The sequence below is a fragment of the Phoca vitulina genome, unplaced genomic scaffold, assembly GCF_004348235.1.
Source record: "Phoca vitulina isolate PV1807 unplaced genomic scaffold, GSC_HSeal_1.0 scaffold2, whole genome shotgun sequence".
Classification (NCBI taxonomy): domain Eukaryota; kingdom Metazoa; phylum Chordata; class Mammalia; order Carnivora; family Phocidae; genus Phoca; species Phoca vitulina.
The window spans coordinates 66517940-66544790 of record NW_022589705.1 but is presented as its reverse complement, the minus strand read 5'-3'; the positions used below and the strand labels follow the sequence as shown (position 1 = coordinate 66544790).

The following is a 26851-nucleotide window of genomic DNA, read 5'->3' as shown; positions in this document are numbered from 1 at the left end:
ATCTCCTTTGCTGCTCCTCTCTGCCCTACCTCGAAATGCTGGCCTGCTCCATGGCTCAATTATGAATGTTCTTCCATATCTCATTCAGTTCCACGACAGTAAATACATCTACATAAAAATGACTACCAAATCTCTATCTCTGACCTTGATCTCTCCCTGAGCTCTTAGCTTGTGTATCCATCGCTCACTTGACACTTACACTCCGAAGTCTTGCAGACATCTCATACTCAACATAACCAAAATGAAACTTACCCCCCATACACACACCTGTTTCCTTTACAAGCCCACTCCCCTATTTCAGGAAATAGTTCATCATCTACCTACCCAGTTGCTCTAGCCAGAAACCAGAGATCAACCACGATTACCCCTTCTCGTTCACCCCCATATCCAACCCTTCGGCAAGACCCATTCATATCACCTCCCAAACTTTAAGCCATTCTCTTAACTGCATTTACATTATCCCTTCCCCAGGCTAGGCCAGCATAATCTCTTGCCTGCTAAATGATCTCATTTCCAGTCTTCCCTCTTCAAATCAGTTGTCCACATATCAGCAAGCCTGACAGACATAAAATCAAATGTAACTCAGAACTTGTCACTCCTCTGCTTAAAATTCTTCAGTGACTTCTTTTTACAATCAAAGCCAAAATTATTTACTATGGGCTAGAAGATGCTACGTGTTCTCACCCCTCTCCTCTTGCTTTCCAGCCACAATGGCTTCTTTCAGTTCTTCAAACAAGATCAAGTTCTTTCCTGCCTCAGGGCCTTTGCACACACAGTCCTCAGATCTTAATCTGGGATGCTCCCACCTTCCTGCCCTCCATTTTGACATAGTTTGTTCCTTCTTGTTCTCTAGACTCAGGTTAGGTATCTCTTCAAAGATTTCTTCCCTAGCCACTTTATCTAAAGTAGGTTCCTCCATTATTTTCTGTCTCAGATCTCAGTTTCCCTCAGAGCACTTACCACAATTTGTAATTTACTTGTTGCTTCTTTGTGTTCCCTGCTCACATTAGAAATGTTAGGTCAAGGAGGGCAACAACTGTATCTTGTTCACTATTATTATCTTTAGCACCCAGCACCATGCCTAGCACGTGGAATACAATAAATGTCCAGGTAATGTCTCCCAAGCACTTTAAACATAGTTCCTCATTTAAATTTCGCAGTAACTCCGTGAGGGAGAAAGCATACTCCTCATTGTGCAAAGAAGGAAACCGCGAGTCGTTTCTAAACTACCCAAGGTCACTGAGCTAGTAACTGAAGAAGTCGGGATGTCTGAGGGACCCCACAGTCTCAAACACCATACTGGAGTTTCTCAGTTTTGGGGAACCCTGCAGCGCTGCGAGCTTTCCGTGTAACGTCGGGAAAAGTAAACTTCCCACCCGGCTACTGCCAAGCTCCCAGTAGGCCCAGCGCGCGGGGATGTGGCTAGGCGGGTGGGCGGTCCTAGGCGCCGGAAAACCGACCCGAGACTACATATCCCAATAGGCTGTGGAGGGCGCCGCGGACTGGCGGAAGCGAGGTCGGTGGCAGCGTGATGACGTTATGAAAGACGCTGGCGCGCGGGATTTAAACTGCGGCGGTTTGCGCGGCGTTAAGACTCGATAGGGTTAGCGGAGCTGTGGTTTTTTTTTGCATTTCGTGTTTCTCTTTCCGGCGACTGCCCATGGACTCGTCGCTTCAGGCCCGCCTGTTTCCCGGTCTCACCATCAAGATCCAACGCAGTAATGGTGAGGGGCGGGGTCGCGAGGTCAAGGGGACCCTTGGGCTGTGAGACGGCTGAAATTACTGCTCCCCCACCCAAACAGCAGGGTCGAGACACTGTTGGGGATTCCCCCGCCTCCACCTGGACTGCGTGTCTGCACCGGCCGTCGGTCTTTTCTACCCAGGTCCAGGGGCCTCCACTGGCGGTGGTTCCCCTGCCTGTCCTCGGAAATGGGCGGGGCTCCTCCAAGTCAGTGGATCTCCTAGGGAAGTTAGGGTTGCTAGATTCACTTCGCCTCCAGAGTTCTCCCCTGAAATTGCCTTGCTTTGTAGGGACCTCGGCTTCCTGGCCCCTTTACTCTCCTCTAAATATTCCGCACTTGCAGTATGTCAGGCACTGGGATTCAGGGTTAATCAGGCAGAAAAGATCCTTACTCTACAGGAGCGTGCAAATCTGTTCTCTTTTTTTGGTTAAGCAGCTACCGCATCTCTGGCAGGTCTAATACCCTGTCATTAGGAGAATGGTCAGACATAATGTCAGGAGTGAGGTAGGGAAACCCGAGGGCACTAGAGTCTCAGTGCGTGTTGAGGAACAGTACCGAAGGACTAGAGTGACTTCTCTGCCCAGACATACCTTCACCTCACTGTAGGCTCTCTTTTGAGTGGGGGGTGAATCCTTATCCCCTGCAGCTCAGTTTTTGGGTTTTTTTTTAAGATTTTATTTATTTATTTGATAGAGACACAGCGAGAGAGGGAACACAAGCAGGGGGAGTGGGAGAGGGAAAAGCAGGCTTCCCACTGAGCAGGGAGCCTGATGCGGGGCTCAATCCCAGGAACCTGGGATCATGACCTGAGCTGAGGGCAGACGCTTAACGACTGAGCCACCCAGGCGCCCCTGCAGCTCAGTTTTAAGACCTGTTCCCTGCCTACCTCATGGTGGGATATTCTAAGCGTGAGGTGCCAGGAGGTTTATATTGTCTTCTAGTGTTAAAAAGAAAGAAAAAGGCAGCTGTCGCTTCCTTCAAGTCAACTCCACATTAGAGTCTCTGTGGGATTCTAAAAGTGAAAAAGATGGGTAAACTCGACTTTTCATACCGTAGGCATAATCCACAGTGCCAATGTAAGGACTGTGAACTTGGAGAAATCCTGTGTTTCAGTGGAATGGATAGAAGGAGACGCCACAAAGGGCAAAGAGGTAAGTTCTGTGAGAATGCCTCTACCACATTTAACACCTTCCTCCCTAAGCGATCTGTGTGAAGGGGCGCCCGGCTGGCTTAGTCGGTAGAACAAGCAACTCTTGATCTCAGGGTCCTAGTTCTAGCCCCATGTTGAGCAGAGAGATTACTTAAAAAAAAAACAAAAAGATCTGTGTGGAAATGGAACTTGTGAGAGCCTTGTTTCTGATGCTGCCTTGTCCTCCCTAATCCTCTTTGGATGCTTTAGGATTTTATTTAGTCAGGCCTGGTCTAAATTGAAGCAATCAACAGTTTCTGGTGTGTTTGTAGAAGACAAACTGCACAGAATCCTAAAACCTTGCTTATGTACCCTAGCTTCTGAGTGCAAACTACCTATGACAGTTTGGGGAGCAAAACTGATAATCCCGTTGAGGAGACAAAAGTATTTCTGAAACACCAAAGAACCGAAGGCAACTTACGATAAATGGCACAGATGAATACTGCTAGAGCAGCTCAGAGGTGGTAACTCACTGAGGATGAGCTTGACTGGTGGGGGTGGGACGGGAAGGCTTAGCAGAAACAGTGAGATGGCCCTTCTAGGGACTAGTGAAGAAGCTTGTTCCAGGCAGTGGAAGGCTCAGGATGCTGGACAGTTGAAAAAGGGGACAGAGGGTCTTCATCTCTGGCACTAACATGTTTAAGGTTTTATTCTGTAGGCGTTGGGGAGCCTTGGAAAGATTTTGAGAAGAGAAGCGGTGTGACTAAAGCATTTATGTTTTAGAGGCATTGTGGTGTGGTAAAAAGTTCACCGGGCTAGAAGTATAAAAGCCTGGATTCTAGTCTGGCTCTGCCACTATTTTGTATTCTGAGGCACGTTTTCAACTTTCTTAGCAATTCAATCTCCTCACCAAAAAGCGAGGATGATAATATCTACCTCATAAGGTTGTCGTGAGAATTTATTCAACAGATAATTTTGTACTGGTTTCAAAATGCCAGATGGCATCCTGAGGTGAATAAGACAGACCTGGACCTCCTTTTCTGGAGCATAATGCGATAACACAGGAAAAGGACTTGCCTAGCATAGTGCCTTCTGGTAGGTATGCAGATCTTTAGGTGGTATATTTGAGAAATAAAAGGATTGAATACTTTACACTATCTGCCCTTGAGTCAAGAGGTTCCTAAAATTATTTTTAACCAGCTATTAGTAGTTCCTTGTGGTTTTTGTTTGTTAGCTTGTTTTTGTTGTTTAGAAATATAGCTCTTGTAGGGTCTCACTCCAGCTCAATACTGCCTTTGGAAAAAGGTCTGAACGTCTTAGTGAGGCATTCAAAGCCTTTTCAGGATCTGACCCCAGTCAACCTTTTTCTTTGTACCATACACTCTTCTTCCAAAGTATGCTGGGCCAGGGGCAGATGGGTCCGGTCCCCACTCTGTGACCATGCCTAGTGCCTTGCTGCCTTCACACTGTCACTCTTACTCCTCCTCCTGGGATGTTCACCCTGAATCATCAGTGTGAGAGTTACTTAATGTCAGAACTAGGGTTAGATCATTGGTCTCCTATGGTGTTTGTTTTCTGTGGTTTAAGTGTCAGAAACAGGAGGAGTGTGTAGGAAGGGTCTGTAGCTGTCCAAGAAACGGGGACAAAAGTGTGGTTCCCGAAGTACTTGCCAGGTTTTGCATTTGGTGATTCTATTCTTGTCCTGTGCTGCCGTGGTTTCTAGCCCTCTGTGCTTATGACTTCGCCATTAGAATATGAGCTAACTGAAGGCAAGGGCAATATATGTCTTCATTCATCTTTGAATACTTTCCCCCCTACTGCCTTAATCGTGCCTAATAAATGTTTGAATAAGCTAGTTAATAAATATAGGTTGCATATGTAGAGGTAAAGCTTTCACCCTGGAGTACATGCTTCAGCTTGGAAACATTTTGAGATGCAGATAACCAAGTTGGTACTGTGTTGTGAACTGCTGTGAACTGTGCTCATGAAGTTTGAGTTGTTCCTAGAGGGTTGCAGGACTCTGGTGATGTAAACCTAGAATTGTGACCTCATTACAGACATGAGCAGGAAGTAGGGAAGGCATGAACAGGAAGCCGTGACTGGGGAAGAAGTTTCTGGGCCCAGTAGAAAATGTAGGTAGACTTAGGGTTATGTAGCAGCTCTCGGGAACTTGTCCCCGCCCATAAGATCCAGAACGGCCCTCCATTTTGACTATCTCCGGGACAGTTAGAACTCGTTTCCTCCTCCGTGTCAGCCATCAAGAGGTGCTCAGGGGACTGTGCCCAGCAGGACCCCTGCCCAGCAGAACAGTAGGGGAGCCAAGTGGCCTAGATCTACTGTGGACTACCTGTTTGCCTGTCTGTCTGCCCTCCTCTTTACCTCGTTCTCATCACTGACATCTACCATTGGCTTGGCAATCAGGAGCCAATATCCATCTAGATGGTAAACCATGACTAATGACTATTTGTTTATAGTTATTAGTACTTGGTGGAACTTAAAGTTGGTAAATTCTGAATTTGGGGGTAGCCTTGGTTGCAGAGATGCAATTGGATTGAATAAGCCATGTTGTTCCACTAAAACTTTTTACTTGCTCTTTGCAGATTGATTTTGATGATGTGGCCGCAATAAACCCAGAACTTTTACAACTTCTTCCCTTACACCCAAAGGATAATCTGCCCCTGCAAGAGAATGTAACGGTCCAGGTAGGTGCTTGTCATCCGGCCGAACCAGTGCCCCAGATGATCTGCTTGGCTTGTTGGCTTTTGCTGATTTTCTGGGACTTCCTAGGACTTCAGCATAACACATGGACCTAAGATAGGTCCTTGAATATTGTTAGGAACCATTTATTGTGATGGTTTGTTCTGTTTTTCAGAAACAAAAACGCAGATCAGTCAACTCCAAAATTCCTGCTCCGAAGGAAGGTAAATGGATTTCTCTTGGCTTGTCATCATGGGGTTTGTGCCTGGGATAATGTTCCTGGGGCACAGGAAGTTGTGACATAGACTCATTGCTCCACTTTAGCAGGTGGCTCTGTGTGGGCTGAGTCCTGTGCTGTCTTCCAAGCATCTTAGTGAGGAAGAATCCAACCTACAGGGAGGTAGAAATAGGGAGATTTTAGTCAAAGAGTACAAAGTTTCATGGGAAACTTCACTTCTGGGAAATAAGTTCTGGAGATCTCATGTATAACATCTGGTCTGTGATTACCAGCACTGTATTGTATGCTTAAAATTTTACTATGAGGGTAGATCTTATATTAACAACAAAATAAAAATAAACAAAATACAAAACAAAGGGAGCAGAAACAGACCTTAGGAAGTGATGGGTAAGTTTATGGCATTGATTATTATGATAGTTTCATGGGTGTTTACTTTATCTCCGGACACAGCGAGTTGAATAAATACCTACAGCTTTTTGTACTTCAATCGTACTGCTTAAAAAAAAAAAAAAAGAATCCAGCCCTTAGGCCAACCTCCCAAGGACCTGATATATTTGGGAAATTTGCCAATTGGCCTAGAAGCCTTTCCCATAGAATCCAGAACAATAAGCAGCCACTCATGGGCTTGTTTTCTTTCCTCAAGGGAACAGTGTGCCTTGGAGTGAGGTGGTGAGCAGGCCCAGAGAAAAACTATGTCTGGGCTGTTTGGAAGTATAGTTGATGGTGCTGTGGAGATCGGGGGTGGGGTGGGATGGGAAGAATAATAGCATTGCCTTGAAGTCTAGGAGAAGGTTGGGCTTTCTCCACGGAAGTAGTCCGAGTACACCAACTCTGACTACAATAGTCTGTAGCTATAGGGGGTGGGGTGGCTGTAGGTGCAAATTGCCCAAGAAATCCAACTTATGACTCAGAGCCAGCTATCCCTCGAAGCCTGTGTGGCCTGTCCCAACCAGGGGTGATCACTGCCCTGACATGGTCCAACTACCACAGGGGCCCAGAAGCCACTTGCCTGGACCTTCAGGTTGGGGGGATCCCAGGTGGAAGGTGGTGCAATTGCAAGCTTGGGCTGGGCCTGAGTGGTGGGGTGCTGGCCCTCTTGCTAGCTATACTGTAAGGACCTGCAAGAGAAATTGGAATGGTCTTACTGCATATGCCTGTCCTCAGAGGACATTGCCCCAGCCCCGTCAATGAAAAACAAATCCTAATACGGGTACATGCTATTCAGCAGTAGAAATGAAACACAAGATGACAAATCTTTTAGGAAATAGGAAAATGATGATAATCTATGCTTTTTTTTTTTTTAAAGATTTTATTTATTTATTTGAGAGAGAAAGAATGAGACAGAGAGAGAGCATGAGAGGGGGGAGGGTCAGAGAGAGAAGCAGACTCCCTGCTGAGCAGGGAGCCTGATGCGGGACTCGATCCCAGGACTCCAGGATCATGACCTGAGCTGAAGGCAGTTGCTTAACCAACTGAGCCACCCAGGCACCCAATAATCTATGCTCTTAATGAAAGACATGGATTATACAGAGCCATCAGATCAGCGTAGACTTAGGAGACTCAGAATTTCAGTACAAGTTGGTGTTTGCCTATGTTACACCGGGTGTTCTATTTCCAAGTTTCTGACTTATTTCGTAGGTGATGAATTGTTTCTCTCTTATGGAGGGTAACTATATAAATGGGTAGAAGTTAACAAGAATTCAAATACAACTCAGTTGTTTCTCTCACTTAAGCATTCTTCTAAGATTCCAGAAAATCAATGTAGCTGACCCTGCTGATGTAGTGATCCGATGATGTGGCCCAGGCCTGGCTCTGTAGAGCATCCTGGAGCAGTGGGAAGAGCCCAGCGTTTGGAATCTTGACAGTCTTGGGTTCCCATCCTGGCTCCAACACTTATTGACTGAGTGACAATGGGCAGGTCACTTAATTTCTCTGAGCCTCCGTTCCCCCCTTCCATCATATGGGAACATTGATACTTACCTTACAGTGTTGTTTGGAAATATGGGAAGATTGTACAGTGGTAGGAGTCACTGCAGTTAAGGTTTAATAATGCTTTTTCTCAGAGATTGGGTCTGCCTCTTCAGAAAGGATTTCAGATTGGCTGTAAGGTCCCTCCATTTACTTGAGACAGATGCTCTTGTGGGAGATGTCCTTGCTCTTGGGAGCTCTCAGATGGGCAGAACGAACAGATTAGTTTTGGGGTCACTAGTACTTGGCCTTTCTAATATTTCCTTTTCCCTGGGTAGAAGGAACGGGAAGTTGGTGGGCTCCTTTCCTGGTGGTCTGGACCCGTCTCACCCTATACAGAATCTTGGAGGGTTGCCCCCCTAGTGGCCCCCACCGGCCCTCCTGATCTCGCTGCACTGACTGGCCACTGCCCTTGGTTCTCCAGGTCTCCGCAGCCGCTCCACTCGAATGTCTACCGTCTCAGAGGTTCGCATTACCACTCAGGAGAATGATATGGAGGTCGAGCTACCAGTGTCTACCAGTTCCCGCAAGCAGTTTTCAGCTCCCAGTGAGTAATGAATCTGTTTTCCCTGTTTGAGGTTCTGGAACAGCTCCTCATATATTGCCCTGTCCCTGTTCTAGAATATCCTGAGATTCCTACATTCCCCTGGCTTCAGTTCTGTTCTGGCGCGCTCCCCCCACTCCCTTATTTGGAAATCATTTCATTTTACTCTTTTAATTTTATTGAAACGTAATATATATACAGAAAAGCAAATGTATCATTGAGTATATAGTTCACAAACTGAACACATTCATGTAACTAACACCCAGATCAAACAGAGCATTACTAGCAACCCAACAGCCCCTCCTCAAGCTCCCGACAGTTCCTAAGCCCCTAAGGGTACCTATAATCTTGACTTCTGATAGCATAAATTAACTTTGGACTTTGTATAAATGGAATTTTAAAATATTTTTAAGGGCACCTGTGTGGCTCAGTTGTTGAAGCGTCTGCCTTCAGCTCAGGTCATGATCCAGCGTCCTGGAACTGAGCCCCATGTCGGGCTCCCCTCTCAGTGGGGCGTCTGCTTCTCCCTCTCCCACTGCCCGTAGTCATGCTGCTCTCAAATAAATAAAAATCTTTAAAAAAAAAACTAAAAATATTTTTAGTTGCTAACTTTTATTAGATAAAGCAAGTGCAGATTTTGTAAGATATACAATCATTACGTCTTACATGTCAAATTCAGCTTTAATAAAATGAAGGTAAATAAAAGGGTCACAAGCAGGTATGGGAAGTAATGAGTTATCATGGGATGTACCTTTCTGGGTTGAATCAGTATGTTTAGTTGTGGCTCAGGTTCCTGGTTTTGTTTTTTGTTTTTTTAAGATTTTATTTATTTATCAGAGAGAGAGACAGACAGACAGGTAGAGGAAGAAGCAGGCTCCCTGCTGAACAAGGAGCCTGATGCGGGGCTTGGTCCCAGGACCCTCGGATCATGACCTGAGCCAAAGGCAGACACTTAACTGACTGAGCCACCCAGTTGTTCCACTCAGTTTCCTGTTATTCCTGGCTTTTCTGTCTGTTCCTGTTAGCCATCCAGGCTCCAAGGCTTTGGAGAAGTCAGAAAATCCTGGCTTTTCTTCCAAATGAGTAGAAAGCCCTGGCCTGAGAACCCAGGCTTGGGTCAAGCCTAAAGTCTTCAGGCCTTTAGAGGCTTTTCCTTTGTGGTGAAGTCCATACTGAGCTATTTACATACCCTTTCAGATATATATATATATACATATATATATATATTTTTTTTAAAGATTTTATTTTTTAAAGATTTATTTATTTATTTTAGAGACAGAGAAAGAGAGAAAGCAGGGGGGTGGGGGAAGAAGGAGAGGGAGAGAGAAAATCTCAAGCAGACTCCCCTGAAGCGGGGCTCAGTCTCACCACCCTGAGACCACAACCTGAGCTGAAATCAAGAGTTGGACACTCAACCAACTGAGCCACCCAGGCGCCCCTTAAAGATTTTATTTTTAAGTAATCTCTACACCCAACATGGGGCTCAGACTTACAACCCTGAGATCAAGAGTTGTACTGTCTACTGACTGAGCCAGCCAAGCACCCCACCCTCCCAAGAATTTTGATCCCAGGAGCCAGCCCTCACAGAGAGACTGACTGGGCTCAGGGTGTGGGCTGAGGTGAAGGGAAAAGCCCAAGCTTTGCTCACACTGTGGGAGCCTGAGCCCTTGCTGAGCCACAGTCGGTTGCACCCGTCCTGGCACATGACCGGCTAGGGCTCAGAGGAGCACAGCTCTGGTATGCCTGCCTGCTTCGCCAGTGACTCTTGTTCCTCCACAGCTGGCCCCCCTAGGCCCTCCTGCCCGGCAGTGGCTGAAATACCATTGACGATGGTCAGCGAAGAAGTGGAAGAGCAAGTCCATTCCATCCGAGGCAGCTCTTCTGCAAACCCTGTGAACTCAGGTAGATGCGCCAAGCTGTCTGCTCTCCTGCTCCTGGTGCAGGACAGGTTGTTCCATCTGTCCCAAACCTGGCCTGCTTTGGCACCTGAGTTCAAACCATGTTTGTCACATGGGGGCATGTTTTCCTGTGTCTTTGGCATCAGTCTTTCACAAGAGGTGACCCTGTCCCCACTAGCTGACCGGAGCCCTTGGATGTAGTTGAGTTGTTGTCACAGCTCAAGTCTTGGCCGACACCTGAAGGATAAACCAGAATGACCATCAAGATCAATCAGGGATGGTATCCCCTCTTCTGATTGTGAGAAAATGCCACAGAGGCGTGGAGAGAGCTTGGGTTAGGCCTAGAGTGCTTGTGCAAGTCTTTACTTTGCGGGCTTGGCCCTCCCAACAGTCACATCTGTTGCTGCCTCTCCTTGCATATGGTCATTTAAAAAAAAAGGGTCTAGGAAAGGCCCAGGACTCAGTACAGCAGCTGAAGAGTAGGCCGGCTGGCCTAGACAGGTAATAGTGGGCTTCCTTTCCCCTGCTCCCCACAGTTCGGAGGAAATCCTGTATTGTGAAGGAAATGGAAAAAATGAAGAACAAGAGAGAAGAGAAGAGGGCCCAGAACTCCGAAATGAGAATAAAGCGAGCACAGGTACTTTTCTTAGGTCAAGGGTTTTGAGACAGATGTCCTGCACCCTCACCAGCAACAGAGATACAGTTGGGTCCCAGCATTTCTGAGGCTCCAGTTCTGATATCTAGGACATTTAACTGGTTTCTCAGGACTCAGAGAAGAAATAAGTCAGATAGTTTCTGAAGCCTTCGGGTGAGGAATATTTCATGCTGACCAATATGTGTGATGGCAACAGAGCTACTGGGCAGAGTTGCTTCCCTGCCCACCCCCCCAGTTGTGTTGGTGGGGGCGGGGGAAGTGCTGCAATGGAGTTCCAGTTTGGAGCACTTCCTCTCAATTGGGTTCATTGCTCTCGGGGATCTCAACCTGCTGGGCTCCTAAAAGGGGAGAGTGGCTCTGGCCCTAGTTCCTAGAGTGGTTTGGTACATGCCTAGGCAACCCCCTGCCAGTCTCCATCTTCAGGGCTTTGTTCGTGAGTTCTCAGCCTAGAGCCAGGGTGGGAGGAAGTAAGACTGGGGGTCTTTGTCAACTGAAGAGCTGTATGCATGTAAAGAGCTGTTGCTGCTTAGCACTGAGCTCTGAGAGCACTTACATGTCGGCATGTCAGCCGTCTGTCCTTTTTCGCCCTTGTCCCAAACAGGAGTATGACAGCAGCTTTCCAAACTGGGAATTCGCCCGGATGATTAAAGAATTTCGGACTACTTTGGAATGTCATCCGCTTACTGTGACTGATCCTGTAAGTAAGCCCAAAAGGCTTCTACCTCTCCTTCCTGAGTAAGTGTACAATTGAGAGACGAATTTCCCCTTTAGGAGAGTGAGACCCTACAGGAACCTCCACTCACCCTTGAGGTATTTTCAGTACCCTTTGGTGGGCTAGAGCTAGTAAGGCTGGATGGGAGAGTCTGATCTCCAAAACTCCCACCCTCCTCACTTGCATAGGTTGGCTAGATCCTTACTAATAACCATGCAAGTAGCACTGAAAACTGTAGGCAGCAGAGTGAGGAAAGTGGGAAGGAAATTCAGAGCTGTCTGCTGTGCTCTAGAGCAGAGCGGAGGCAGGGGTCCTAGTGTCAGGTCCTGGCCCCTGAGTGGGCCAGACACGGGACTGGAAGAGGAGGGGTTCTTTCAATATTGCTCTGACCTTTCACTGGCTGGTTGTCTTCTCTCATCCTCTTGAAGATCGAAGAGCACAGGATATGTGTCTGTGTGAGGAAACGCCCGCTGAATAAACAAGGTAAGCCCTGATCAGTCAGAAGGAGGTTCTGGACTGACATCCTCCGTGTCCAGGAATCATCCCCTGAAATACTCTCCTTCTGCAGAATTGGCCAAGAAAGAAATTGATGTGATTTCCGTTCCCAGCAAGTGTCTCCTCTTGGTCCACGAGCCCAAGTTAAAAGTGGACTTAACAAAGTATCTGGAGAACCAAGCCTTCTGCTTTGACTTTGCATTTGATGAAACAGTTTCAAATGAAGTTGTCTACAGGTTAGTCTCCTGCCTTTTTTTTTTCCCCTTCTCCCAGGCTTCCTCTTTTCCATGCAGGACATTGTGATAACACTACTCACAGCCACATTGAACTCTGAGACCTTCCTGGTCTTGTATTTTCTTTGGATCAGCCGTCACAGAGCTGGCTCCGGCTCTGACTACAGCCTTGACTCCGACTCCCAATTCCCAGGCACCAGGAAGGCCCAGCTTGGGCTTGTCATATCCCATTTTGCATCTTTAGCAGCCCATCCTTGAATGGCTCATAAGTGAGGTATTACGCATTGCACTCTGCTGAGGCTGGGCTGGGCAGGCTGTAGGGGTTCTTCCAGTATCTTATGCAGCCATTCTGTTACCCACTAAGCTTAGCAGACTCTGCACACACTAGGATTGCTTTGTCTAATACAGCACCCACAAGCCTCATGTAGTTTTTAGTTCTTGTTCCGTTTTTTTAGATTTTTATTTTTAAGTAATCTCTACACCCAAGGTGGGGCTCGAACTCACAACCCCCAAGATCAAGAGTCAAATGTACCATTGACTGAGCCAGCCAGGCACTCCATCATGTAGCTATTTAAATAAAAAATAAAATTAAGAATTCAGTTCTTCTTTTTTTTTTTTTTGGTTTAAACTCATGACTCTGAGATCAAGAGTCGCATGCTCTACCAACTGAGCCAGCCAGGCGTCCTAGAATTCAATTCTTTAGTTATATTAGCCACATTTTACGTGCTTAATAGCCATATGTGGCCTCGGCTGCTATTAGCACAGTAGAGAGCATTTCTATTATCACAGAAAGTTCTTTTATTTATTTATTTATTTTTTAAGATTTATGTATTTTAGGGAGAGAGTGAGAGAGCACGCACATGGGCAAAGGGAGAGAATCTTTCAAGGAGAATCCCCGCTGAGCGCAGAGCCCAACGTGGGGCTCCATCTCCTGACCCTGAGATCATGATCTGAGCTGAAACCAACAGTCAGATGCTTAACCGACTGAGCCACCCAGGCGCTCCATCACAGAAAGTTCTATTATCAGGACTGCTCCAGACCAGAGGATGACAAACTACAGCCCATGGACCAAATTTGGCTCACAATCCCTTTTTATAAAAAGGGCTCTCAAACTAAGAATGAATAGTTTCTATGTTTTTAAAGGATCTTTTTTTTTTTTTTTTTTTTAATGTGACAGCTGGGTGCCTGGCTAGCTCAGTTGGTGGAGCATGCAACTCTTGATCTCAGGGTTATGAGTTTATAACCCCCCATTGGGCATAGAGATTACTTAAAAATAAAACCTTAAAAAAAAAGTGAGAGATACCTATGTGGCCCACAAAGCCTAAAATATTTTAAGGTCCTACTTTAGAGGGTTTCCGCTGATCTTTGTAGTGTTTCTTATGCTGGCGGTCAGCTACTAAGCTCAGGGTTTCACCTTGGGTCTCAGGGTTGGAGGGAGGGCTGGTGGCTCAATTAGAGTGAAGGCCACCTGCTTACTCTTGGCAGGTCAGTCCAGCCCTCCCCAGTTGGTTGGAAGAATTTCAAATTTATCAGTGGGGCTGGGGTCCGGTAGGACCACTTTGCAGGAGAGGAGTGCTAGTGCTTGGAAGGAGGAATTGAAGACCCCAGGAGTTCTGCAGTGAAGGAGCCAACAGGACCACATTCTAGGAAGCACATTTTAGGGAGAGATAAATACTCTCTCCTATCCTTTCTCCTAGGTTCACAGCAAGGCCACTGGTCCAGACCATCTTTGAAGGGGGAAAAGCAACCTGTTTTGCATATGGCCAGACGGGAAGCGGCAAGACACATGTGAGTATTCAGGCCTGGCTGGGAGCAGACCTGCCCATGGTATCTCACCGGGTCCCTGAAAAGGAAGCCGGTGAGCTTCTTGCAGAAAGTGCTGTTGGCACAGACACTCCATCAGCAGATACTCTAGCGCCACACGCTTCTGCGGGGCAGCATCTCGGCCTTGGTGTGGCGATGAAGCCAGTGGTGCTCTGGCCTAGGCCCAAGGCCCCGTATGTACCACCGTCCTCCACCCCTTCCCTTGCAGACCATGGGCGGAGACCTCTCTGGGAAAGCTCCGAAAGCATCCAAAGGGATCTATGCCATGGCCTGTAAGTATGTGTTCTGCCGCACCGGGGTTGGGCACAGAAAGCCAGGCTGCTTACTTAATCCAGGCTCTCTCCATAGCCCGAGATGTCTTCCTCCTGAAGAATCAGCCCCGCTACCGGAACCTGGGCCTGGAAGTCTATGTGACATTCTTCGAGATCTATAATGGAAAGGTAGCTAGCGGGCAAGGAGCCCCCTATTTATACTCTTGGGGCCCCTGAACTTTCTAAATCCTTGAGGTTGGCTAGAAATTGTAGAAACCAAACAACCTGTGGGCCGTCAAGCCTTTGATGGGCTGCTCTGCCCGGACATGTGTGGGAGATTTCATCTGATGATGAGATGGGGCCCAAGCTCAACAAGTAGGGCAGCAATACTCCTCAGGGCCCCCTCTCACATGGGCAGCTTGCCTTGTGTGTGCTCTGCCCTCCCTTGACCCACCTCCTTTATAACCTTTCTACTCTTCCCCTGATCGTGTACGTTCATTCTCTGTTCATCTTCTATTTCACTCTCTCCTCCACCCCTTATACTCTGTACCCTCTCTCTCTACACTCCATGCTTTTGCAGAGTTGCCTTCCCCAGAGCAGGCTCTCAAGGATAATAATAATAATTATAGCTAATGTGGATTATTGATATGGTATCGTGTGCTAAAGCACATGTCTCAACTCATTCGTTCACGACAGTAACCTCTGAGGAAGTATTACCGTCATTATGCTGCAGATGAGGAATAAGCCCGGAGCCGCTGGGTACGGGTCTAGGCTCCCATAGCTAGCGAAGTAAGAGAGCACGCTGAGGCAGCCCGACTCGGCTTTCAGGGGTACTGCCCTGCACCCGGCTTAGCTTCTCTCTGCCTTCCTTGCTGCCAGCCTTCTCTAAGCTGGGACAGGCCCTGAAGGATGGGGTGTCGGGTGGGGTGCCCGGCCCCTGACAGCCTTAGCCTTGTTCCCCTGCCTGGCACAGCTGTTCGACCTGCTCAACAAGAAAGCCAAGCTGCGGGTGCTGGAAGACGGCAAGCAGCAGGTGCAGGTGGTGGGGCTGCAGGAGCACCTGGTTAGCTGTGCCGACGAGGTCATCAAGATGATCGACATGGGCAGTGCCTGCAGGTCAGAGTTCTGGTGATGGGAAGGGCCCCCCAGTCCCTGGTTCAGGTGACAGACCCTCGCTCTAAGCCCACTGCTGTTTCCACAGAGTGCCGCTCTCTGCAGCTTGGTGAGGGCTGTGAGGGCCCCTGCGTTAAGGACTCTCAATAGGGCCGATGACCCCAGGCCAGGGGGTCATCAGGAGCGAGTCAAAGTGTCTTAAATCTAACCAAAGTAGACTTTTTTTTTTAAGATTTTATTTATTTATTTGACAGAGAGAGCACAAGCAGGGGGAGTGCCAGAGGGAGAGGGAGAAGCAGGGGAGCCAGATGTGGGACTCGATCCCAGGACCCTGGGATCATGACCTGAGCCTGAGCTGAAGGCAGACGCTTAACCGACTGAGCCACTCAGGCGCTTCCCCTCCCCCCAAAAGGCAGACTTTATTTCCAGGCTCTTACCCCACAGCATACTTCCTGACTTCTCTAGGTTTTTCTTTGCTCTTCTCTCCCTCTGTGGTAGGAGACAGGATCTCTGGGTATGTTCTAGGCTGGAAGTGATGGGGTCCTAGCTCCTCTATAGAGTTAGGGAAGTCCTCTGCCACCAGGCATGGTGCAGTGGGGTGCTGGGTGGCTTATGGAGGCCCAGGGAACGGGCTGCCCTCCTCAGGGCCCTCAAGCTTTGACAAGTGATTCATGACAACCCTTCCTTCTCCCGCTGGGCCCTGCAACACAGGCCACTCCTTCCCCATGTGCTGTTGGGCCGTCGGGTCTGGCTAAGGTCCTAGCACAGAATCCAGTACTTTCACTGCCAGGAAAACTTGCTAGGTCCGGAGCTGGAGGGAGAGCTCCTGCCCACGGAGGACAAAACAGAAGTCCGGAACAAGAAGACACAGGACTGCTCCGAGTCCTGACTTGTGCCCCTTGTACCAGAGAACTTAGTGCTGTGGAGTCGGGTGCTTGAGCTCTGGGGAGCCACAGTGGCTGGTAACCTCAGAGGCTCATAGCCTTTCTTTGCTCTCCTTTGACACAGGACCTCTGGGCAGACATTTGCCAACTCCAACTCTTCCCGCTCCCATGCCTGCTTCCAGATTCTTCTTCGAGCCAAAGGGAGAGTGCATGGCAAGTTCTCTTTGGTGGATCTGGCAGGGAATGAGAGAGGTGCGGACACTTCCAGTGCTGACCGGCAGACCCGCATGGAAGGTGCAGAAATCAACAAGAGCCTCCTGGCTCTGAAGGTAGCAGGGCCTAGACAGAGGTGGTTGGCCTGGAGGGCTCCTGGTGGAGGGAGGGAGGGAGTGGGCGGCCCAGAAGGAAGGAAGGGACCACAGTGGCTCCTGCTCTCCCACAGGAGTGCATCAGGGCCCTGGGACAGAACAAGGCTCACACCCCGTTTCGAGAGAGCAAGCTGACACAGGTGCTGAGGGACTCCTTTATCGGGGAGAACTCAAGGACCTGCATGGTGAGTAGGGTCACTTTGGAGGTGGTACAGAAAGACCCTGAGTCCTGTCTGTGGGCAGGTTTGGTGCCCCTGGCCACCTGGATTTCCAGGCTTGATCTTGACTGGGCATCCCCTGCTGCCTTTTATTTATTCACTTACTTATTTTAAAGATTTATTTAATTATTAGAGCACGTGCACACACGAGCTAGGGTAGGGGCATAGGGAGAGGGAGAGAGAGAATCCTCGAGCAGACTCCTCACCAAGTGCAGAGCCCAGCATGGGGCTCAATCCCAGGACCCTGAGATCATGACATAAGCCCAAATCAAGAGTCGGATGCTCAACTGACTGTACCACCCAGTCGCCACCCCGCCCCCACCTGGCCTTTTAGTACCAAGTTCCTCTTTGCCTATTCAAGAGGGAAGGAAAGGATATGCTCGCTTTACTGTATGTCTGGGCAGCTCTTGGTTTGGGGATGGTCCATGCTCCCTTACCTGGTGAAATGGGGTCCCAGAAATCAGAAGGAGGGCTATGGGAAAGCAGGAGAGGGAAATTCTCATCTCCTCTATGGCTTCCTTCAGGTTTGTTGGCTCCCAGCTTTGCAGATAGGAAAGGGCTATGGCCTTAAATGATTTTTGTCCCCTTATTTTATCTACAAGCCCTGCTAGCTAGGGTCTGCCCTTCTTCCCCTCCAAGGCATCTCCTCTTCCCAGCCTACTAGGGAAGGTGGGAATTTCTGACTAAGCTCTAAACCATCATTCCTGAGCCCAGCTGAATAGAAGGTTCCAGCAGGAGCCACCGCTCCTTAAGATGTGACCTTGGTGAGAGGATCAATAAAGTGATAAAGCAACAGAGGGGATAACCAGATGCACCAGGAACCAATTTTCAAGGTGCATTAATTTTCGGTGCCCATGGGGCAAGTTGCCTGGCACAGAATGGATGCTTAATTATTAGCTTCCTGCTTCAATACTGTGTGGGTGTCAGCAGCTCAAATAGATAGTTCCTGGCAGTCTCCAGCAGGAGGAGGTCTGGTGCACTTACCCTGTGATCTTCAACCCTTAACTGCCTGTTTCCCCCTTTTGCAGATTGCCATGATCTCACCAGGCATAAGCTCCTGTGAATATACTTTAAACACACTAAGATATGCAGACAGGTACTGGTACCCATGACCAGTGGGATGGGGAGAGGGGTGCAGGAGGGAGGAAAAGAAGAGGGAGGGAGCTCTGGAGTCTCAGTGCCTACTGTACATTCTTCTGTGACTCAGTGAATCTGAGACTTGGGAGTTCAGACATGATGCTAGATGGTCTGTCCCAGTCCCCTTCAGGCCTTGGTCGAGAGCCAACATGGGTACTCTAGGCCAAAGTCAAAGCTGCTTCTCCCCTTGAGCCTCATGGTCTGAGTGGTGCTGCAGTCTTGTGAGTGCCAAGGAGGCTCCTGTGGGCTCTGAGACCTTCTTGTTTCCTCAGGGTCAAGGAGCTGAGCCCCCACAGTGGGTCCAGTGGGGAGCAGCCAACTCAGATGGAAACAGAAGAGATGGAAGCCAGCTCTCATGGGTCTCTGATCACAGGCAATGTAAGGTGTGGGGGTGGGGCCAGGCAGAACAGAAATGTGACCTGCTGAGATCGGAACTAGACCATACTGTTGTACCTCTCCTTTTGGCCCCTGCAGTTCTCCAAGGAAGAGGAGGAACTATCTTCCCAGATGTCCAGTTTTAATGAAGCCATGTCTCAGATCAGGGAGTTGGAGGAAAGGGCCGTGGAGGAGCTCAAGGAGATTATACAAGTGAGGAGCTGGCCCTGGCTAGGGAGGGATTGGATATCCATACTAGCAGAACCCCTTGGTGGTGCTTAGCACCATTCTTTGAACGTGACCTGGGCTTTGCTCCCACAAGTCTTCAGATAGGGATGGCAAGAGGCAGGCCTCTACCTAGCATTCCTTCGTTCTCTACCTATTCATCTAGCTGTTCTAGAACAACTAATTAACATACCCCCTTCTCCAGCCTGGCCCACACAGCCTTTCTCCTCCATCTTCCTAGCCAGAGCTAGTGTCTCTCCTCTATGCTCCTGATTGAGGTTTTGGAGAGTGATTTATATGCAGAGACCTTGGCTTGTTTATTAAGCGAGTGTTTGGTGAGTACTTTCTGTATGTCAACTGCTGTGCTGAAACCAAAGACCAAAAACATGAGGTATGGATAGTACGCCCTAAAATAAGACTAGATCAATCCTGACCCTTCTATTTATAAGCTGATTTCCTTATGAAAGTCATTTATCATCACTAGGCCTCAGTTTCTTCATCTCTAAAATGGGCAAGACAGGGTGGTTGTGTCTGAGGATTAAGTGATACGTTTTTAAAGCAGTGCACAGCATGCAGTTAGTGTGTGGTAGGTGTTGGGTGCTGGTGCTGCTGTGACTCCTGCTGCAGGGGGAGGGGAGGCCCGAGAGTGCCCTCTGCCAGGGGGGCGCTCAGGGTGCAGCACAGAAAGGAGCTTGGGCCACTCTGAACTGAGGAGGGCACATGAAGAATAAGCGCTTAAGTCTGTCCTCCCTCCCTGGAGTGCTCAGGGGTACAAATGTGTGAAAGGCCATGGTACTTTCAGGAAGAATGAGAGATTCACTCTGACCAAAGCAAAAAGAGTGAGCAGATGATGGAGTTAAGGCCATGGCCAGGTCAGCTAGAGGGCCCATGGTTCACTCTCAAGGCCTGGACTTGGTCGCAAGGGCAGTGGATGCCTTTGAAGGAAGTAAAGCGGAGTGTGGTCGGATCAGATGACGTGGTCTTATCAGAGCTTTAGGTGCAATGTGGAGCCTGGTTTGGGAATGTGGGAGAGCATGAGTAGAGGCACTTCGGAGTTAAGAGCAGTTAGGAGATTATTGTTAAGAGTTCAAGAGAGGTGTTGGTGCCTAGACAGAGTGTGGCCATGGCCACCATGGGACTGGAGTGAGGACATGAGATTCAGGTGCCATTTAAGGGGCAAAATTGGTAGGATCTGGGGACAAGCAGGGTAAAAGAATAAAGTTGCTGCTCCCATTTCTGGCGTGGTCTCAAGACAGATTGTGACGTTCATTTGACCCGGGGAGAGGGACAAGTTGGAGGCAGGACAGAGGATGGATTCAGTTGAAGATTTCTGTGCGAGGAGGTCAGGAGGCAGAGTGTGGGCTGTGGCCGAAGGAATGCGCAGCTCGTGCACGTCGTCTGCATTGCAGGTGGTAGGGGAGCAGGAAGGGTTTGCTAAGTTGGTTTGACCGTTTTTGAACTGACAAGGTTCTCCCGTGTCACCACAGCAAGGGCCAGGCTGGCTGGAGCTCTCTGAGATGACCGAGCAGCCGGACTATGACCTGGAGACCTTCGTGAACAAGGCAGAGTCTGCCTTGGTCCAGCAAGCCAAGCACTTCTCAGCCCTGCGAGGTGGGTATGGCTGGAGGATGGCGCTTCTGCCCTGAGGGAAAGGGGCCTCTGAGACCCCCGCTGACCCACAGTGCCCCCCCAACCCCTTCCTTCCAGATGTCATCAAGGCCTTGCGCCTGGCCATGCAGCTGGAAGAGCAGGCCAGCAAACAGATAAGCAACAAGAAACGGCCCCAGTGACGACTGCAAATAAAAGATCTGTTTGGTTTCACACCCAGCCTCTTCCACTCTCCATCCCTCCCTAGCAAACTTTGGGCGCCGGGTGGGACTAGTCAGGGTCTGAGCTGGGACAGGCTTCGGTAAATGCCAAGTATGGGGGCCCGAGGCAGCTGGGGAGGGGGTCAGAGTGACATGGGACACTACTTTCCTTTTCCTCAGTCGTAGCCCTCAAGGGAGCAAGAATGGGAAGAAAGAGGATGGGAAGGGTGTTACCTTCTCTCCAGGAGGGGAAGACTCTCTGGTATAGAGTTTTCCCTTGGGTGGCCTTCTGCCTGTGTGGACTGGCTATTGGTGGGGTGCTCTGTGGGGTTATCCTGGCTCTGGGGAGAGGGAAGGAGCCTTTAGTCCAGCTCTCTGCTGGCTCTGGCCTGCCTTCCATGCCCTTGGTTCAGGCACTATGTCTTGTACTTAAAAAAAAAGTCTCTGGGATCTCTTCCTTGCTGGTTTTTGAGGCTCAAGAGGATCCCTGCTGTTTTCTGTTTTACGTGTTTATACATTGTGTCTAACAATAAAGAAAGAGGGAAAAATCAATCTGTTGAGTGGTGTGTGGAAAGGACTAAGGACAGACACTGCCGCCACTCTCCGTAGTGCTGATTCTGCACTCTCCCTAAGGAGGCCACTCTCCATAGTGCTGATTCTGCACTCTCCCTAAGGAGGCCAGATCCACACCTGCAGTTTCAGTGATGCGGTAAAGCCTCAGCCCCTGCCTTGTTCAGTGCGTCCCTGGTCCCAGGTCCTCTCCTGGGGCCAGGAGCTAGAAGCAGAAAAGAGATGGTGCTCTGTCAGTTACGGTCTGCTCAAGTCACATTAAAAGATTCTGTGGCAACACTGACAAGAAGGCATTTGGCTTGCTAGATGGGAAAGGATCTGATGAGCAACACCAGTTTGGTCTGGAAAAATTAGAAGTTTGCCAGTGGACTGAGAAACCAAGGATAGAGCATGGACAGTTTGGGAACTGGAGGGTTCCAGATTCCTTGTCATGGAACATGAATTATCTAAATAGTAATATGCCACTAAAACATTTTTAGTCTAAGTGCCACACAACCAAATATGTATTCTAGAAAGGCCTCAGGAAGGTGGGTGGGGAGCGTGGGGCACATGGGCTACTGCAGAAACTCTATAGAGTAAAGACCTCGGTCGAACAGACCAGGTTCTGGCTCTCCCAGCCTCAGTTACTTCATTTATAAAACAGGCACATTCTCTACCTCATTGCATGAGTTGAAGGTGCCAGTCAATAACCAACTGTAGGACCTGGCTTCAGAAATTTAGCTGAACCAAGTTCACAGAGACAGCACTAGCTCTGAGGCCTTCAAAGCTTCCAGATACCTAACTTTCGCCCTCATCTGTGAAATGGGGCCACCAAAACCCACCTCACAGAACTGGAAAGATTAAATGAAGACCTTACCAGACCTGACCCATCTTCTTACCTGGAATACCATACATGTTCCTAATGGGGACGCATCCTTACAAGTCATCCCCTGCTCTGAACCCTTTATTTATTTATTTTTAAACATTTATTTATTTATCTATTTTTAAAGACTTTATTGTTTGACAGAGAGAGAGAGTACAAGCAGGGGGAGCGGGAGAGGGAGAAGCAGGCCTCCCGCGAAGCAGGGAGCCCCATGTGGGGCTCGATCCCAGGAACCTGGGATCATGACCTGAGCCGAAGGCAGCACCTAACTGACTGAGCCACCCAGGCGCCCCTGCTCCGAACTCTTTAATAGCATCCCTTCGCACAAAGGATAAATTCTGAGTGCCCTACTGTGGCCTGGTCAGCTCCTTCCTCTGTTAGTCCAGTTGGAATGCAGTTTGGCCAGAATAGTTCAAGGTTAAAAGCCCAGCTTCTGACGCCACACAGCCTGGCTCTGACTGTAGAACCTTATGTGGGTTTCACATCTTTGTGCTATCTGTGACGTGGGGGTAATACTGGTATAGAGGTGGTAGGAAAATTGAGTTGATATACACACGGTAAGTACAAAGTCCCATATTAAATAAATGCTATATAAGTGCTAGTTAGCTATTTTAAGCACATAAGAACAAAGATTTTTGTTTAATACTATATCCACAATGTCTAGAACATACGGTGAGCATACAATATATATTTTTGAGTGAATAAACTATCTCGTACCACTCACTGTTCTCCAACTACACTGACCTTTATTTCTTGAATATGCCAGACCTTTAAAAAAAAAAAAAAAAAGCTTTATTGAGATATAATTCACATACTTTATTTATTTATTTATTTATTTTAAAGGTTTTATTTATTTATTTGACAGAGACACAGCGAGAGAGGGAACACAAGCAGGGGGAGTGGGAGAGGGAGAAGCAGGCTTCCCACCGAGCAGGGAACCCGATGCGGGGCTCAATCCCAGGACCCTGGGATCATGACCTGAGCCGAAGACAGACGCCTAACAACTGAGCCACCCAGGTGCCCTGAGATATAATTCACATTCTTTAAAATTCACATATAGTGGCACCTGGGTGGCTCAGTCGGTTAAGCGTCTGCCTTCGCTCAGGTCATGATCTCGGGGTCCTAGGATCGAGCCCCGTATCGGGTTCCCTGCTCAGCAGGGTGTCTGCTTCTCCCTCTCCCTCTGCCCCTCCCTTGCTCATGCTCTTTCTTTCTCAAATAAAATCTTAATATTTTTTAAAGGCTTTATTTGAGAGAAAGAGAGCACAAGCAGGGGGAGGGCCAGAGGGAGAGTGAGAAGCAGACTCCCCACTGAGCAAGGAGCCCGATGTGGGGCTCGATCCCAGGACCCCTGAGCAGGACCTGAGCCGAAGGCAGACGCTTAACCGACTGAGCCACCAGGCACCCCTAAATAAATAAAATCTTTTTTTTTTAATATTTTATTTATTTATTTGACAGAGACACAGTGAAAGAGGGAACACAAGCAGGGGGAGTGGGAGAGGGAGAAGCAGGCTTCCCGCAGAGCAGGGAGCCCGATGCGGGGCTCGATCCCAGGACCCTGGGATCATGACCTGAGCCGAAGGCAGATGCTTAACGACTGAGCCACTTAGGTGCCCCAATAAAATCTTTAAAAAAATAAAATTCACATGCTATAAATTCAGTGGTTTTGGTATACTCATTTAATTGGGCAACCATCACCACTAATTCCAGAACATTTTCACCCAAAAAGAAACCCAATACCTGTTAGCAGTCACCTCCCAATCAACTCTTCCCCCAGCCCCAGGCAACAACTAATCTACTTTCTCTATGGACTTGTTATTCTGGACATTTCATCTAAATGGAATCATACAATATGTGGTCTTACCGTCTGGCTTCTTTCACTTAGTGTTGGGGTTTTTTTTATTATTTTTTTAAGTAGGCTTGGCGCCCAACATGGAGTCCAATGCAGGGCTTGAACTCATGACCTTGAGATCAAGACCTGAGCCCAAACCAAGAGTTGGACACTCAACCAACTGAGCCACCCACGTGCCCCCAAAATGGATGAATCTAAAAAACACACTAAGTGAAGGGTTTTCGCTCTTATATTTGACCCAATTTGAGTTAATTTTTGTAGATGGTGTGAGGTGTCTGAATTCACTTTTTGGCTTGTGGCTATCAGTATTTCCAGCACCATTTGTTGAAAAGACTTGTTTTCCCATTGAATTGACTTGGCACCTTTTTTGGAAAATCAATCGACCGGGGCGCCTGGGTGGCTCAGTTGATTAAGTGTCTGCCTTCGGCTCAGGTCACGATCCCTGGGATCAAGCCCAGCGTCGGGGCTCCCTGCTCAGCGGGGAGCCTGCTCTCCCTCTCCCTCTGCTGCTCCCCCTGCTTGCGCTCTCTCCCTCTCTCTCTCTCTGTCAAATAAACAAATAATCTTTAAAAAAAAAACAAAAAACAAATACCAGCCTGATCACAAATGATCCAAGAACACTCAAATAATAAACAAAATATAAACATGTTAAAGATTGATCTTCAGGGGCGCCTGGGTGGCTCAGTCGTTAAGCGTCTGCCTTCAGCTCAGGTCACGATCCCAGGGTCCTGGGATCGAGCCCCGCATCGGGCTCCCTGTTCGGCGGGAAGCCTGCTTCTCCCTCTCCCACTCCCCCTGCTTGTGTTCCCTCTCTCGCTGTGTCTCTCTCTGTCAAATAAATAAAATCTTAAAGAAAAAAAAGAAAAAAGATTGATCTTCAAACATTATGCCAGTGATGCCTCGCTTGTTTATGATCTCCCTGACATAAAATCACATCCACACCTCAGTGGCCACCAAGCCATTCAGCAGAGCTTCCTTAACTGTGAACTGTTTGAAACTACCCATCTGAGCACCCTTGACTATTTTTTTCAAGCTCTGAATAGCTGTAGGGATCTCAGCAGGGGTTGGAAGAACCAGGTCAACCTTGGCATAGTGCCAAAATGCGGCCAATCTGCCCATCAGCCCACTGAGGCTTTGAGTAAGTTACAGCAGTTACCACTAGCACCAGGGCCTTCTCTGCAAGGTTATGGACAAATTGGGCCATGGTTCCAGGATAGAAACTTGATTTCTGGACTTTAAATGCTATTCCATTTGTCTGTATATCTGTCCTTGTGCCAATACTACACTGTTTGATCGCTATAGTTTGTATTAAGTTTTGAACTCAGGAAGTGTAAGTTCTCCAACTGTGTTCTTTTTCAATATTGTTTTGGCTATTCAGGGCCTCTTGCAATTCCATGTGAATTTGAGGATCAGCTTTTCTGTTTCTGCAAAAAAGGCTAATGGGATCGCACAGACTCTAGATTGCTTTGGGTAATATTGCCATCTTAACAACATTAAGTACATGTCCTTAGGATGTTTTGTACATGTACAAGGATCCATGTACACAGGGTGTCTTCCCATTTATTTAGGTCTTTAGTTTCTTCCTTTAAAAAAACGAAAATATTTTATTTATTTGACACAGAGGGAGTGAGAGAGCACAAGCAGGGGGAGTGGAGGCAGAGGGAAAGGGAGAAGCAGGCTTCCTGAGGAGCAGGGAGCCAGACGAGGGGCTCGATCCTGGGACCCTGGGATCATAACCTGAGCCGAAGGGAGGTGCTTAACCAATGGAGCCACCCAGGCGCCCCCTTTAATTTCTTTCAACAAGGTTTTATAGTTTTCGGTGTACAAGTCTTCCACCTCCTTGGTTAAATTTATTTCCTAGGTTGGTTGGTTGGTTGGTTTGGATGCTATTGCAAAATGATTTGTTTTTCTTAAGTTCCTTTTCAGATTGTTCGTTGCTGGTGTATAGAAACACAATCCATTTTTGTGTGTTGATCTTATACCTTGCAACTTTGCTGAATTTGTTTATTAACTGTAATATTTTTATATGTGTATCCTTTGGGACTTTATATAGGGTCATGTCATCTGTGAATATAGTTTGACTTCTTCCTTTCCAAATGGGATGTCTTTTATTTCTTGCCGAATTGCCCCGGATAGAACATCCAAGACAATTTTGAATAGAAATGGCGAGAGTGGACATCCTTGTCTTGTTCCTGATCATTAAATATGATTTTAGCTGTGGGTTTTTGTAGATGATCTTTATCAGCTGGAGGAAGTTCAATTCTGTTTCTAGTTTAAGTCTTTTTATCATGAAAGATTATTGGGTTTTGTCAAATGCTTTTTCTGTGTTTTGAAGTGACCATACGTCTTTTTCTCTCTTATTCCATTAAAAAGGTATATTATATTGATTTTCAGATGTTTAACCAACCTTGCAAACCTGGGATAAATCCCATATGCTCATGGTGTATAACCTTCACTTCCTGCTTGTGCAGCTTCAAATTGAGCTATATCTTACCAGTAAAAGGCAATATTAGGGTCTTTTCAGGTCTTCCTGGGTATGTATTCAGCCCTGCATATGCATGTGGCCTTTAAATTCCCAGGAATATGTGGGAGTTTTTCAAATCCCCATATCCCCCTGCTTTTCCTTTTCAGTCTTTGTTTTCTGGTTTTCTGGTCGGCCTCTTGTTAGCCCCAACTGGTAATGTCACCTCAGCAGCTCTATTGCCCCCCTCCTTTTTTTTTTTTTTTTTTTGACAAACACCCTAGGGATTGGGCTGTTCAGAGTGAGCTTTGAGTGGGGTGAAATAAAGACAAGCCCTAAGAATGGAGCTTTTTGGCAAGTTGCCAGACAGGTCACACGGTGATGATTCTTTGGGGATGGGGCTTTGGGGGAGCTCCAGACCCATCTTCCCCTTCCAATTGCTATTAGGCTGTTTTTCACAGCTACCATAGTTGAAAGGCTACTGGTTTTCAAAACCTCCATGGAGCTGGGGGAAGGGGATGGGATTAGGGCAAATTAAAAAGCAACAAAGATCACTGTTCCCAGATTCAGCTGCTATTCTTGAATAAGTGCT

At 47.9% G+C, this 26851-nt stretch overlaps 1 protein-coding gene and 1 pseudogene across 3 annotated transcripts; one reads left to right on the top strand and one right to left on the bottom strand.

The window, feature by feature from the left end:
• Positions 1-1568: 1568 nt before the first annotated feature.
• Positions 1569-21067, top strand: KIF2C (kinesin family member 2C). 3 transcript variants are annotated; one of them, XM_032417039.1, is made up of 21 exons: positions 1624-1724; positions 2799-2893; positions 5472-5573; positions 5744-5792; positions 8199-8321; positions 10098-10220; positions 10753-10853; positions 11473-11568; positions 12012-12066; positions 12152-12314; positions 14009-14099; positions 14344-14407; positions 14484-14575; positions 15360-15502; positions 16508-16712; positions 16826-16936; positions 17998-18065; positions 18379-18484; positions 18581-18694; positions 20194-20317; positions 20414-21067. In XM_032417039.1, the coding sequence occupies exons 1-21, from the start codon at positions 1661-1663 to the stop codon at positions 20494-20496; spliced, it is 2172 nt and encodes a 723-aa protein (XP_032272930.1). In that variant the 5' UTR covers positions 1624-1660; the 3' UTR covers positions 20497-21067. The 3 variants fall into 3 exon arrangements, 2 of the variants coding, with proteins under 2 accessions (XP_032272939.1, XP_032272930.1); XR_004301000.1 differs by lacking the exon at positions 17998-18065 and having other exon boundaries at positions 1569-1724; XM_032417048.1 differs by lacking the exon at positions 10098-10220 and having other exon boundaries at positions 1569-1724.
• On the bottom strand, positions 20585-25002 carry LOC116638572 (annotated as a pseudogene).
• Between the last annotated feature and the right edge of the window lie 1849 nt (positions 25003-26851).

Coding starts and splice junctions, on each gene's coding strand:
- KIF2C (XM_032417039.1), top strand. CDS start 1,661: ATGGACTCGTCGCTTCAGGCCCGCCTGTTTCCCGGTCTCACCATCAAG. Junction 10,221..10,752: donor TGCAAACCCTGTGAACTCAG/GTAGATGCGCCA, acceptor TGCTCCCCACAG/TTCGGAGGAAATCCTGTATT. Junction 14,576..15,359: donor TCGAGATCTATAATGGAAAG/GTAGCTAGCGGG, acceptor TGCCTGGCACAG/CTGTTCGACCTGCTCAACAA.